Source organism: Coloeus monedula (genome assembly GCF_965178545.1).
Source record: "Coloeus monedula genome assembly, chromosome: 3".
Classification (NCBI taxonomy): domain Eukaryota; kingdom Metazoa; phylum Chordata; class Aves; order Passeriformes; family Corvidae; genus Coloeus; species Coloeus monedula.
In genome coordinates this window covers 42129088-42144167 of record NC_138783.1, presented here as the reverse complement: position 1 = coordinate 42144167, position 15080 = coordinate 42129088, and the positions used below count along the sequence as shown (strand labels likewise).

General features: G+C 40.9%; 1 protein-coding gene across 4 annotated transcripts in view; it reads left to right on the top strand.

The window, feature by feature from the left end:
- The window catches only part of PDGFD (platelet derived growth factor D), a 144183-nt gene extending 134856 nt beyond the window's left edge, over positions 1-9327 (top strand). For all 4 annotated transcript variants that reach the window (XM_082277510.1, XM_082277508.1, XM_082277509.1 and 1 more), the window contains one exon: positions 5842-9327. In XM_082277510.1, the coding sequence (XP_082133636.1) occupies positions 5842-5976 (135 nt within the window). In that variant the 3' untranslated portion in view covers positions 5977-9327. The remainder of the gene's footprint in view (positions 1-5841) is intronic.
- The last annotated feature ends 5753 nt before the right edge of the window (positions 9328-15080 follow it).

The following is a 15080-nucleotide window of genomic DNA, read 5'->3' as shown; positions in this document are numbered from 1 at the left end:
TCTAGTCAGTGATAAAACAATAGCTGTGTCATAATGCACACCTAATTCTTGACAAGATCAGCAAAAGTGAGGGTCTTGTTGATGTCACATATGTCAAAAATATCATAGCTTTAGTAAGTACTTGAGGTACTTGAGTTTTGAGCCAATTAATCTTTTCCCATGTTTGTTGTATTAAAACCAGGTGTTTTTTATGCATAAAAATAAAAAAAAAATTATCCCATTTATATTCAGTGATCCCTTAGTTTGCCTGCTGCCGCTGATCAGCAAGCCAACTCTTTTTTCTTGTCCCTGATACCCTGGGTATTATCTCTGGTAATAAAGAATACATCTTTGGGTCTATGTCATTGGTTTAGGCTGTGTTCCTAGTAGAGTAAAGGTCCTTGTGCTAAATTATTAACCACATTCCCATAATGCTTGGCTTCTTAGACTCAGAGCACAGCTAAATTGTGTGTGACCTTTGGATTAGATAACTTTCAAAAATTGCAGAGTAAGATTTTTTTATGTCTATCAGAACTTGGATCTGTGTTGAATCTTTTGCACTTTTGATGCTTCCTCTTTCATGAATCTCAGACAACTATAATTTGGTTTGCATGCTAGAATGGTGTTATTTTTAGATGTGCAGAAGGAGATTAGATAATGCTGTTTAGCAGAATTTTAAAATAAGTTCTGAAAAGTACAAATTTCAGTATCTAAAATAGCATCCAGAGTTGCTCACCATCCTCTGTCACAAGAATGTGAAGCTAATTAGAATTGGGTAAGCCATAGTCATGTTATTGATATTCTGTAGCCTTCTTAAGCTAATCAAAAAGAAAAAAAAAAAAAAAAAAAAGCTGATTTTTGAGTGGGACTTCATTTTTCTATTGGTGCTCAAAATACTGGTCAAGAATTCAGAAAACAATTTCACTATTGTTACTAATAAGTAAGTGATAAGTCAGAAATGCCTATGGGAGACCTTTTTTAAGTTTTGACTGGGTTTGGTATCACTCTTTGCTTTTTAATAAAACAGAAATCAGCCGTCATGTACTGTCATGGCTAAATGTTGCCTGACTCCGAGGGTCAGTGATACCTGGCTAGGACCATCAGCAAATGCTGAAGGGATGCTTCACCTCATCTGGCTCTACCCATCTAACACTGTGAGTCCAAGCTTTGGGCTCCTTTCCTAGTCCCCAGAGCTTGCACCACCAGAGGTGGGTGTTTCAGGTGAATCATTCTCTATAGTCGCTACTTTATTGCAGCTTCTACTGGAGACATGCCATGTATGGAGCAGGGTGAACAGATTATCTCCAGCTGGGTCCTCTTCCTGGCAGTCATTGCCACTCTGCTCTCCTCAGCCCCTGATGTTGAGGTGTTCTTAATTTTTGCTGTGGTGATAGGGGCCATCAGCCCTGACCCCGTGTGCTCCACAGGCCACTGGAGAGCACCTGCTGCCCCCAGAGCACAACCCAAATTGGTACTGTACACCTCCTGGAAAGGCAGTCCTCAAACAGGCTGGAAACCCCACAGTTCCTTGGAGGGCTGTCCTGGTGGTGAATGGGCCTCACTTAAATAAGTGTGCCCTAATTCCACTTGAAGTTTTTCTGGCTTCAACTTCCAGATCCTGGCTTTTGTAATGTCTTTGCTCTCTGGTTTAAAGAGGGTTTCAGAAGCTGGCATCCAAATTCAGTACATGATCAATGAGCAAGTTTGCTGGCAAGGAAATGCATGTAAGCATTTTCTTTATATTTCCTACAACACTGTCCCCAAGGAAAGTGATGCAGTGGCTACAGTCATCTCACCTTGAAACTTCTCAGATGCTCAGGCATATCTACAAATTAAAATGCCATCCAGCATATTGTGTGCTCCTGTGGGGCTCTCCACACAGAAAATGCCCTATTGCACTTTTTTTTTTTGTATTACCTATAAGCACCAAATCCAGCTCAGAAGCAAAATAATGTCTTGATTTTATTTTAATTGTTTTAATAGTTTTATGACCATAATTTGCTCGGTGTTTGATGAGAGGGGTATGACTGTAGTTACGTGCTCTTTGTGAGGCAATGATCTGAATAGCTGAGGCACTGCAATCTGATGAGAAGTGACAGACATTGATCCTTTAATTTGAAAACTACAAGGTTGTTCTTTTTCACCCACAAAAAAAAAAACAAAAAAGCAACCTTTTGAGCATTCTGGACCTGTCATATGCATATTTTCTTACAGCTACTGATCCTATCAAAAAAGGAGTGATAAAATGCCCTAAACAGAATTTATTTGAACTATTCTCATTAATTCAGTAGATCCTCAGCTTTAAGGACCTGTCCATGGAATAAACAGCAGCTATTTGCAGAATAAAGGGTTGTCTTCCATCAACTGCGGTCACCAGAAATGGCCTTACTTCCAGATTCCCTTTTACTTAGATGAAAACAAAACTGTTAGGCAGAAGTAAGACAGAGAGCTTTGAATATCAGTTCTGTGATCAGCTATTAAAGTAGCTCTGCAGAGGGGTTTGGACAGGTTGGATCTGAGACAAATTGTGTGAGGTTCAACCAACAATGCCAAGTTCTGGGTCCTAAACTCGGGTCACAACAACCCAGGCAGTGCCACAGGCTGGAAAACTGCCTGGTGGAAAAGGCCCTGGGGGTGCTGGTCTGTAGCAGCAGAACATGATCCAGCTGTGCCCAGGTGGCCAAGAAGGCCAATGGCATCCTGGCCTGCATCAGCAGTGGTGTGGCCAGCAGGACCAGGGCAGTGACCGTCCCCCTGTACTCGGCACTGCTGAGGCCACACCTCCAATCCTGTGTTCAGTTCTGGGCCCCTCACTGCCAGAAAGACATTGAGGGGCTGGAGCGTGTCCAGAGAAGGGCACCGGAGCTGGGGAAGGGTCTGGAGCACAAGTCCTGTGAGGAGCAGCTGAGGGAGCTGGGGGTGTTTAGCCTGGAGAAAAGGAGGCTCAGGGGGGGACCTTACTGCTCTCTCTCTCTGACTGCCTGAAGGAGGGTGTAGCCAGGTGGGGGTTGGCCTCTTCTCCCAGATAACAGGTGGCAGAACAAGAGAACATAGCCTCAAGTGGTACCAGGGGAGGTTTAGATTGGATATAAGGGAAATTTTCTTCATTGCAAGGGTGGTCAAACATTGAAATAGGCTGCCCAGGGAAATGGGAGTCTCTGTTTTCCTGGACGTATTCAAAAAGCATGTGGGATGTGGCATTACAGGACAGAAGTCAGTGGTTGACTTGGCAGTGCTGGGATAATGGTTGGACCCAATGATCTCAGAGGTCTTTTCCCGCCTAAATGATTCTATGATTTGATAATTTCAGCTGTGTTCAATCACTGTTTTCCTGTCTTGTCAGGGGAACTGCCTGACAGTTCATTTTCTTATCAGCAACGCCTATATACTGTGTTCATGCTTCCTTATAAAAAACACAGGGAAAGTCCCCAAGCTGTCAGATGGTCTGTTAACTTAAATACAGTCCACATCCCCTTGCATACTTTGATTTGCTCTCAGCTGGAAAAATCAGATCTACCTACCCATGATCTTGCAAAATGCCAGTCATCTGGATTTGTCAGATTTTGCTGAAAGACTTCTTTAAATAAAGAATTTATCATGGGTTCAGCATCAGCATCTGTGCTTGATTTTAGAAGTAAGTTTTCTTTAAAAAAAAATCTTTGAAGATGTGGTCTATTTTTATCTCTGTAATAATTGCAGCAATATGATTAGGTTCAGTCCTTTTGTGCTTGGGACTACAGTGTGGTACAGCAAATTTTCCTAGTGTCCATCAGGATTTATTGCATATGTGGATGCAGCCAGTGTTTGAAATCAATTCAGAGACACTATATTTTTGTTGCTTTAAAAAAATAATTACATGTTTCTGCATTTCTAACAGGACAAAGTGATTGTATTTTCCAAACACAGTACAGCAGCATGAAGGACCTTGCTTAGGCACAGTCCTTACTCTCAGTATTACATAGGCAAAATATAAATTCCATCACAAAAGGGAGAACAAAATAATAGACTGCGTTCAGTGCTCACCACTTTTGTTACATTCCATTACTTTTCTAGCGTCAAGGCCTTAATGGCAGAGAACAAATGGGCTCGTCCTGAGAGCTGCTAACCTGCCTGCCCTTCCCCACCCACCGTGTACAGCATCTCTGGTTATCCTTTGGCAAGTGCTTCACACTTAAGTTTTGGGACTTTCTAATTCTGTTGAAAATGCTCACACGCTGTTGATCTGGCACACAGTCTCTTATTCCCTGTCCTTTACAAAACCATCTCAACTCTTGTATGGTGTTAAAACATCAGAAAGTACTTTAAAAAAAAAAAGGTTTGTTGAGTAACAGAGCGACCTGTTACTTATAAATCAGTATGATCTGTTAGAGCAGAAATGTGGGTGCTTCGGTGGTTGAGGTGTTTGTTTCAGAGGTTTAGGTCCCACTTGCCAGTTGGCCACTAGCTTTGGGAGGTCGTGCACTTAACAGACATCTCTCCATCCTGGAACAAGCAAGAGAAATCCAGCTGATCTAGCAGTCACTTGGCCAAGCTAGCATGAGTCACATCAGCCTGCCAGGAGGTGAGACCTGTTAGCTCTAATGCCTTACTGGTGTGTGGTTTCTGGACTCAAGTGCTTGAGGCCGCACTGCGCAGAACCAACCCACCTGCTTCTGCAGCTGTGCAGCTGCAGCCTTGCTATCTCCGTGTCCTCCCTGTCAGTAAATTTCTAAATGGAAAGGACCGTATACTGGCACTGGTAGTGTTTCTACTGATGTGTGGCATAGTCTTGAGCAAACCAGTTTCAGATTCTCCATGTACACAAGTCTGACAATTACACATCTCTTTCTGGCCAATGTGCTGTGAGATTTGGGAAGATACAAGATCTTTTTCAGGGAATCAGATTCATATAATGATATGGGCTGGAAGACGTCTCTGAGGGTCTCCAATCTCTCATAAAAGCAGGAAAAATGTTGAAGTTAGATGAGGTTGCTCAGGGTCTCATCCTGTTTATTTTGACTGTGTTGAGGGTTTCTGCAGCGTTTCTGGACAACCTGCTCCAGTGTCTAACCACTCTCAGTATTTTTTTACTATACCCAAATAGGATTTTTTTGTTGTTGTTGCATCTTGTGTTTATTGCCTCTTTCTCATATTCTTTACAACCTACAGCCCCCTTCCTCCAGGTCTCAAGATCACCTTGCCTAGATAGCATTGTTTTCAAAAGCATCTTGTACAATGTATACTTCCCTAGGAAGTAATTTTGTTTGCTTGTTTGTTTGACATTATTCACAGTAAATTCTTCAGAAATCATTTAGGTTGGTTGAGCCAGAGATTTTTAAGATAAGCCAACAAAACTCAGATTCCACAGAAGCTCAGAGGGATCTGACACATATTTTGTGCAAGCTCCTTCATCTCCTTCTGCCTCCACAAGTATTTAATTTTTGGACCAATTCTAGTGATACATGCTTCAGAAATTTCAAATTGCATAGAAAAGTGTTCCTTGTTCTTTAGAGGAGAAATAATGCACAAGGAAGAGGAGGGACAGGATGCTTCAAATATGTATGGGACTGCAAAGATGAGCCAAAGGAAACATGCTGGATAATTCACATGCAAAGGAGCAATTTTGGACATAGTTAGGAAACTGCAAGATATAAAGATACCTGATGTAGGAAATAATACAGTCTGTCCAAGCTCCAGGACAAACAGTACAGCAGGATGTCAAAGGGTGCAAAGAAAAAGCTGGAAATAAAACAAAACTGTGTCCAAATTAATGCTGGTCAGGGCCATTAAGGGCCATTGTTGCCCTTGGGGTCCCAACACTCATATCTCCTCAGATCTCCAACAGCGTTTTCTAATTCATTGTGTTTTTGTTGATCCTCCCAGGTGCTGAAATTCGTCCCTGAGGCTGGGCATACCAGAAGAAGAGGCAGAATCAGGAACAACATGTCCTTGGTAGATATACAACTGGATCACCATGAGCGTTGTGATTGTGTCTGCAGTTCAAGACCACCCCGATAAAAAAGGAAAAGCAAAGAAAGAAAAGAAAAAGCCAGACACACTAATTTCATCTTACTGGACATTTACTTTCAAGCAGGATTGCTCTGAGGACCTTTACTCACTAATCATTTGAAATTCGCTACTAGCCTGCCTTTGCAATTAGCAAAAATCATTGCTGTGCTGATTAGTGCCATGGCAACTAAACAGGTATATCATACATTTATGTATCAGCATCCAAGGTTTTAGGATTGTGGTTATATGTAGCTAGATTCTGAGGGTTGAGATTTTAAAAGCTCAATTGCAGCCCTTAGGTACACAGTGCCCACCTGAATATAAATACCAGGTGTGTAGGTATTTGTGGTAGCTGGCAGTGAAATAGAGTTGTGTTTGTTTTTCACTCACCAGTTCCTACACTCAAATTCTGCTGCCATTTCTACCTCCTCAGCTCTCCTGATGGTAGGTAGGGTTTTCTGGTGGGTATAAATGAAGGGAGAATTTGAGCCTGTATGAGTGCAAAATGGTTTGCCCCACTCTCAGAGGGAACTTTCCAGCATTCTGGCCCAACAGAGTGAGATAGAATGCAGATAGTTTTCACTACATGAAATAACGCATCAGTAAAGGCAAATCTCAGTGTTCACACTCGACCAAATCATGTGCTGAAATTAGTAGATGCTTTGCAGAAGCCAGGATACTGAGGGTGGTAGTGGGGTGCAGAGGCTGGTACTTTTGCTGTGGTGGCTCCATAGGAGCCATCACCCAGGTGCTTCTGCAAGAGGGGGCTCCTGCCAGGCCCCCAGGTAAATACCTGCAGGCTGGAACTGATTTTGGTCACTATCTACCTGATCTGGATTCCTGCCCCTTGCCCAGAGTGGCCGCACAGTTGCCCAAGAGGAGCCCCCTCTACACAAGAGGGGCGAGAGCCCTCTGCTTGGATCCTCCTCCCAGCAGTTCGAGGAGTGCCGTGTTTTCCTGTGGTGGGGATGAAATAGGGCACTTGTTTGTTGAAAATATTGATTTGTTTTGCAGTTGTGTTACTGGAAAACAAAACTGTGTTTGAGATTTAATTATCATTATTTGGTTTGGGGTTTCTTTATTTGTTTGTTTTAAATATGGATTATTATAACTTTGTCATATATGCATTAATCTTAGTTATCTGAGGTTAGTTGTCTCATTCCAGCTCTGTGTACTGCCATGGTTAAACTGTTGACAGTGAATTTCTTTTTTTAAATTGCATTTTGCTGAAGCATATTAACTCATTAAGCAATGTCTGTCAGTCATGGAAGGTGTGCATCATTTATTAACTTCCAGAAGAATACTACTATATACCACCTCATAATAAAATTAGCACTTTAAAAGCTACAGCATAGCTTCCTATGCCTTTTAAACTATTACAGAAGTGCTCTAGCTGAAAAAGAAAAAAAAAATCTTTCCAAATTAGCTTTAAGGATTTTCAAATGCTGCTCCAAAAATGTAAAAGAACAGGCAAATTGAAGTCTGGCAAAGAAATTCGGAGTTTTGATCGTGAATGTAACAGAGGGAATAGGGTGGCACATTTAATGACTGAGGTTTTATGTTTTATAGTAGACATAGGCTGCATTGAATCATCTTGTCTGTGTTGGCTCTTGTCTTTCTGTCTCACTGAAAGAGTGAAGTAGGTTGACAATAATTATAATTAGTGGAAAATGGCATGTTCTGTAAAATAAAATAATACAAGGCCTTCAAACCAGTATGTTTTAGTACTCTACAGGTTTGTTACAAAAGCACCCTAATGTTCTTATTTTCTCTCTTCATCAGCTCAAGTATTTCTTAAGTACTTTTTTATCATTTTAGCAAAACTTTGCTGAAAGATCCCTTAGAAATGTGTTACTTTCTTTCCTGTACTTTAACCTTGGAGATTCAGAAAGTGTGGGGGTTTTATTATTTATATTAATTTTTCCTCTCTGGCTCCCAGATGTCTATTTAAAAATGCTCCTGAATGCTTACTCAGGAAGTGATTCATCATTTTTCAAAGCAATTCACATTAAAAGAACAGCCCTGTAACCAAAGATTACCACCTTCATTTTGTAGTTCAGGACTGTTTAAAGAACATCTCATTCTTTTTCTGTCTCTAGCTTAATAACAAGATTGACCCAGCCCTTCCATAATTTTTAGCTAAGTTTGGAAGAAATTTGCATGCAAGACCTTGGCAGTATGGCTTGTTTTTGAAACAGCACGCTCTTTGTATATCTCTGACTGAATCCTGCCTAAGCACTCTGACTTCCTAGCTAGTGTTGGTTGCAGGATACACAAGTTTCACAAGGCTTTGTGCTCTAAATGGTCCTTTAATTCCCACCCGACGAGGGAACTGTGCAGCAGGCAGTGCAGCACCAGGTGTGTGCCATGCAGCACTGCCTGCTCGCCCGGTCCCACCCCAACAGCCACGTGTTGTGAGGGGTGCTTTTGCCTCCTGATCGAGGGCATTCAGCCTTGTCTGGGAGCCCGAGTTACCCCTAGAGGCAATTGGGAGAGGCTCTCCCATAGTGTGCCTTAGTCCAAAGGTTGAAAGCACCCAGTTTGGGAGCTTTCTTTTCTGTCTTTTGACTATATAGAAAAATTCTAAATCTGATTTGGACATCTAAGTGCGATACACAAAGGTAAATAATATGGATACTCCTTTTAAAGTCTGAACAGCTGAGAATTCAGCTAGCTGAGTTAGTTAAAGGCAGCAGTGGATGCCAGGGTCCAGCAGAAAAATTCAAATGCAAAGTGAAAAACATCCTCTTGCTTAATGATGGGTTTACCTTCTTAAATATAAGCTAAGCTTGTCACAAAGTTTAAAGTATTACTCCTGGGACACTTACTAATGAATGCAACCATTCACTGCTTCCTGCTGCCATACAGACACCATGCTCCCAGCCAGTGCAGGAGGATGGGCTTCGTGTGGCAGTGTGGGGATGATAGCACACATGTGGACTAAGAAAAACTCCACAAAACCCAAGCCCCGAGCTTCAATGACCCTGGTGAATCCAAATATCAGCAAAAATTTTCCATTTTGTTTATTAGCAGAAGTTGCAAAGGTGTATCTCCATTTTTTTCCCCTCTTTTTTCCATGTATGGTCATTACATTGTTTACACACTTTTAACTTAAAGAGCAAAGCTTTTAAAAAAACGAATCTGGTTCAGTTTTATTGGTGGAACTGGAACACCCCAAAATAAATACATTTTCATTGGCAATTCAGAAAGAGTCCTAATTTCAAACCACTCAGCAGCTTTTTGTTTACTATATTCTTCTGGGATAAAGCCTACTTTCTCAAGTGCAATTTATGTATATTTTTTTGTTATCTCAGTAAATGCAGCTTTCCTAGCAGTACTTTTTTACTTTATGCAGTTTGTAATGTGTCTTATCTTGATGATAAAATAAATACTGCTTTTGAAAGAAAGTACTCTGAGTGATTATTCATAATTTGGATGAAGAAAAGCTGTTGTTTGCTGAAAGACATTGCCACAACATGACACCATCCATATTCACAAGGTCTCCTTTTGAATTTTAGCAGTCATTCCCAGGAGCATCAGGGAAGGACCAAAGTGCAGTTTTGGGATAATGGAGTTTGAACCCCTGAGCTGGCAGAGCTAACAGCTGCCTTGTGGCGCAGCAGCAGTGGGAAGCAGCACAGCATGTCTAAGAGCTGGATTAGGGCATCCCCCCATATTTGGTGCTGATCTCAGCCCCTGCAGTTTTGGCTTGGCTCCAGGAGAGCTGTCCTCACTTGCTATAGCTGCTCCTTACTGCCAAAGGAAGCTGCTGCAGAAACTCTGCATCTCACCTGAGCAAGGGCAGAGCTAAAGCATCCAATGTGTGCAGGGCAGCTGAAGGAGCCTAAGGCCTCTCAAGGTGGGCAAATTTGAGATGTGCTTCTAAGTTTGGGCATTTCCTCCAGCTTTGCCAGAAGCAAATTTTGCTGTGTTGTAGCAAATAATAGCTTTGGTAACTACTTTCAATTTAAGGTTCTTGTGTTAAGCTGAAGCTGCCTTAGGCCTTCACTGGACCTTGGACTGAATAAGAATATGAAGTTTTTCCCTAACTGATTATTCAAGAGCTAGATGCCCTGTCTGATAAGAGAAATACAGATAACATACAGTAGTCTGGGAACCCAGCTTTGTAGTCTTTCCTCATGCATGAGCACCTTTTTCTGTACAGTAATGCCACTGATCTGGAACAGTCAGCCATTCAGATGAGCATATTTGTCCCCCTTGGTTTGGTCCTTGTTACTCAGAGAAAAATATTACTATTTTTTTTTTCCTTTTTTTTTAAGGCAGTCGGAAGAGACATTTTCTTAGAAAGGAATCATTTCTCTTGAGTACAGTGAGCAGGGCCATAATTAATGGGTAGACGAGATATTTTTTGCCTTTTGGAAATGCACTGAATACACTACATAGACAGCAGCTCAACAGCTGCTAAATGTTCAAGGATGGCATAAAGCTCCTCCCAGCTGGCATTGCTACACACCTCTGTAACTAATGGCTAGCTAACACCAGTTTGTCCTTATGCTCACAGGACAAGGAGTGTGTGAGTGAAAGCTTTAGTAAGTCTGAAACTTTGAAAGCAGCTCTGTGTCTCTTCATTGTAAAAGTATGTGGTTCCCAAGGTCATTCAGAAACTCACCATTACCTTTTTCTAAAAATTGTGGGTTTTTTAAACATTCATCTTCTCCTTTTTGAAGAACACAGAATCTGCTTCTAGTTGATTTTAAGATCTGTAACAACTGTAAAAATACTTCCCTGCAAATTCAGTTAAGATTTCTCTTGCTCTTGTCCAGAGTACATTGACCATACACACTGCTGTAATGTAAATTCTGCAGATGTCAAATTTGTACTTAGTCTCCCAGGGACTCCAGTGCAGCAGATAATGAAAATTTAGAAATTAGCATTCTTGTCTCTCATTCTAGGAGCTTTAACTTTGTTTATTGACAGTCTTGGTCAAATATGCTAAAATACATCACATTCATAGTTTATTTGGTCATTCATTGGCAGGCCGTGAAAATCTGCTTTAAGTGTTCAAAGCGCAAATTCAATTTTCCATTCCTTTTCAAAGAATCATAGAATGGCTTGGGTTAGAAGGGACCTTAAAGATCATCTAGTTCCAAATACTTCTCCTAGAGGTGGAATTTCCAAACCAGCAAATGTTCTGCCATGACTAGTAGGAGGGAGATATTCTAGGTTCAGTCTGTCTTCTAAAATTGATTTGACTTAAGACGGTCTGAAATTCTTATAGCAAAAAATTGTATATTTCAAAGCTGAGTTTATATAACCTGATTTTTGAAACTGAGTTTCAAAACCTCATTTATGTATTGCTTATAGAAACTTGCTGTAGCACAGACATGCTTTAATAAAAATGGAAATAGTTATGTAATAACAGTAAGTGTATTTGATGCTCCAATTTCAAGCTGACAAAGATTTCTGGTTCAGTTGAAAGAATTTCAGTTTCAGAACTAATACAAAGCAAACAGGATAAAAAGGACAGGATACCCTCAAAGATTTTGACATAAACAGTCAAATTCTTTGACATAATAAAAAAACCCTTAACTTTTATTCATTGCATTTCCTTAGGAATATAAGAAGAGCAGACTTCTTAACCTTTTTGTTCTGAGTGTGGAGAATATCATCTCAAGTACGGGATACACTGAAATGAGCTCTCTCAGCTCAGTCTGAAATCAGTTTACCCTTTCTTGAGATGAAGGTGGTCTGGAGAACCACCCTTCATATCAGTGCGATTCTGTCAAATCTTCCTGTGTGCTCCCATTGTCATCACTTTTTGTCAAAGAATAAACAAATTCATTTGGTTTGATAATACTGGATTTCCACTTGTGTGTATTATGGGAAGAAAGAAGATTCCCTCCCCCAAAATGGGAGACCATTTTACATAGAAGAATCCCAGATGGGCTGAGGTGGGAAGGGATCTCTGGAAATGGTCTTGTCCAGTCCTCTGTTCAAAGCAGGGTCATCCTACAGCACTACAGCAGTTCTCAGACCTCTCCACTTGAGTTTTGAATTTCATCAAGGATGGAGACTCAGCACTTTGTGTAGAGGAAGAGTGAGGCATTAGTTTTGGCAAATTCTGCGGAGGCAGAGAAAAGTCTGACAAACTCTTGGAGCTCCTCTGAGGGCTGTGGCTCATGGAAGACTCTTCAGTCTATGACGACCAGGCCTTTCTCCCTGCCACATATATCCAACAGTATCACATATCTTAGGTGGTGTGAGGAGAAGGGCCAGACATCCATGCCAGAGGAGTTTTTCCCCCAAGGTACAGTAACAATGGTTTAGCTTACATGACTAAAGGCTTCTTCCCACGCACGAGACAGAGCAGAGGGATACATGGCACAGGAGGGAGCCCCAGTCACCTCACCAGAACAATGGAGACCCCAACACACTCACTCGGGGCTGTTCTGGAGAGTCTCAGGGATGTGGGATACCCCATCACCCCACAGAGGGAGGAGTGGTCACTGCCAGGGGTGCAAGGACCATCATGGGAGGACGATTGCATGAGCCTCCATCTTGCTGCCAGACTCAGGAGCTACTAACATTGTTCAGCAGGCCACCCCAGGGATCCCTCATACATTGTGGAAAGACTCTAGACTGCAGTATTTTACAGCTTTCAGATAGATTCTCTCATTAAGGCATAGGAAAGCAAATTGTCCAGCTTTGCCAGAATATACAGGTTAGATGCAGCTCAGAGCAGAGCCCCCAGAGCATCTTCCTGAACTTGTAGAGCACCTGATGTAAGAGGCCTTCATTAAACTGTTCTGATACCCGACAGATGGCATTCATTACAACCTTTACATCAAAATACCAACCCTTGGATTCTGTTGCTAATTTATTTCAAAAGGTCAGGCAAGGATTTGTGTGCCCTCAAGGGATTGATTGTGTTATAGGAAGCTGCACTTTCAGTATTCAAATAACCTCACATAGGCAAAACACTGAAATTTTCTCAGTTAAACTGCATCTGAACACCGATTACATGACTGATTATTAAATGAAGATAAGCCATGTAGGTTTGCATGAAGAAGACTAATTGTTTTTTTCAATTAAAATAAAGACACTTGGGTCCAAATTAAGACCCTGACAAGAAAAGGTAAGCAAATTAGTTTCACTGGGAAATGCAGCTACAGCATACCTGAAATCTTCAGCAGTGAACGAGTCAGCAATTTTAATAATCAAAATGGCAGTATCCCTTGAAAAGTCCTTCTACATAAAGCTAATTCAAGGAGCAAATTAAAACTAGTCCTTGCATTTTAATATCATAGCTGATTGCAATGAGCTATGGCCAGCATCAAGAGCTTTTTATTTTATCTGAGTATATAATTTCTTCTGTCTGACAAGCATTTTAAGAAGCTATGCAACTTTCATCAAATACCAAGCTGCTGTTCTTTACCCCTCAAAAAAGTGCTATTGAAAAACAGAGACCAAAGGGCATTCCTTGAATAGACCAGAGCTCCCATGGACACCCAAATTTATACATTAAAAAAAACACAGTATGTTTAGAATGATTTGTGGGTGTGTGCTGAGGGAGTTTCCTTGTGGCTGACATGTTTAAAGGCAGAAGTTTGCTTTTAGTTTCCAAAACACCATGTTGAATATTCATGTAAGACCCTACTGAATAATCAACAGTGGCTACAGGCTGGCAAAGTAATAACCCAGCTGAAAGTGATAACCAGCCTATAAACCATGTTTGTGAGGCATCTCCTAAGTGAAACTGTTCCTCCCACTGACACCTCCTGCCTTTTCCACTGCATCCTGACACTAAACCAGATTGACATTACACAAACTGCAATGTCTGGTCCCCTATGACATCGACCTTCAGGGACATGCAAGTAAACACTCGACAACTGCTTTGGCCAAAGAATCAACCTGACATTTTTTTAGCCTATCGAAGTGAAGGCTGACTCACAATATTGTTATTTACTCTTTATAAAACCTGTGTGAACCATACAGTTACATGCAGCATAAAACAGGTAAAAAGTTGCCTGCAGATAAATGCTGGAAATTTTAAAAGACCATGCTAAAGCCTTTAACTCAGAGAAAATTTACGGAGGCTGCATGCTCCAGGAAAAAAAAAATTATCTGGGTGGTCCTTGAAAACTGCAAAGGACCCTATGAACTTTCCTGCATGTAGACTACCTGATAGGGTACCAAATAACTGAGAAACTTGCTATACAATACTGTATGATAAATTACTCTTAATTTGTAGTGATTTTTCTGGTCTCAGGAAGTTTCCAGAGTAATTTCTTTAACTGTACCTTGTTCCAAGCAGCTGCTCCTCAGTTCAATAAAAAAATGCAACAATTCTCTGATCAAATGCATCTTGGGACTATATCTGTGTATGTATAAATATAGCTACACATGTATATAAATATAGCCACACATGTATATAAATAATTTTTTTCATATACAAATTTATAAAATATTCCATAACTCTACATTTAAAAATAAGCAGAAAAAGTTCAAATCCCCCACCAGGATGAAATTCATCAGCAGGCAAAGAGAAATACCCTTACACTACAGGTAAATTTTCTTTCTTTGAAAATCACTGAGGGCTTTTAATATGAGTACTCTGCAAGACAGTCTCATTTTTCTTCCAGCCTTCTCTTCCAGGCTTCCATTGTTCACACAGGAAATCCTGAGATGTCTGCTCAGCACGCTTACTGAAGGTTGTTAGTTGTAGTTCATTGAAACTCTTCAGCTGAATTTCTTTTTGTGAATTTTGCAGTCTGGCTTTTCTGCACAAGCCTTGAAAGATTGCCAACAGCTATGCTTTGTCTTTTGGGTGTTTAAACCTACAAGACATCAAAGAAATGTGCCTTTGATAGAGAAATTCAGTGCACGAGAAAAGAGGAAATGCTACATATTCCTCTGCCAAGGTCTTTGAATTAGGCATTGATGTTGACCTCAGATATCTGCTAGAAGAACCCTGAGGTCTTACTGTTCCAAGATACAGCAAGCCTGTAGATCTTAGGGAAATTGTGAACTTTATGAAAGCATGAACATCCTCACCTCATTTCACTTGCAAGCAACATCACCTTGAACTGTAACTCCTAGAAAACCCTTTAGTGCTATCATTTTCATATAAGGTGATAATTTGTCTCAGGTTC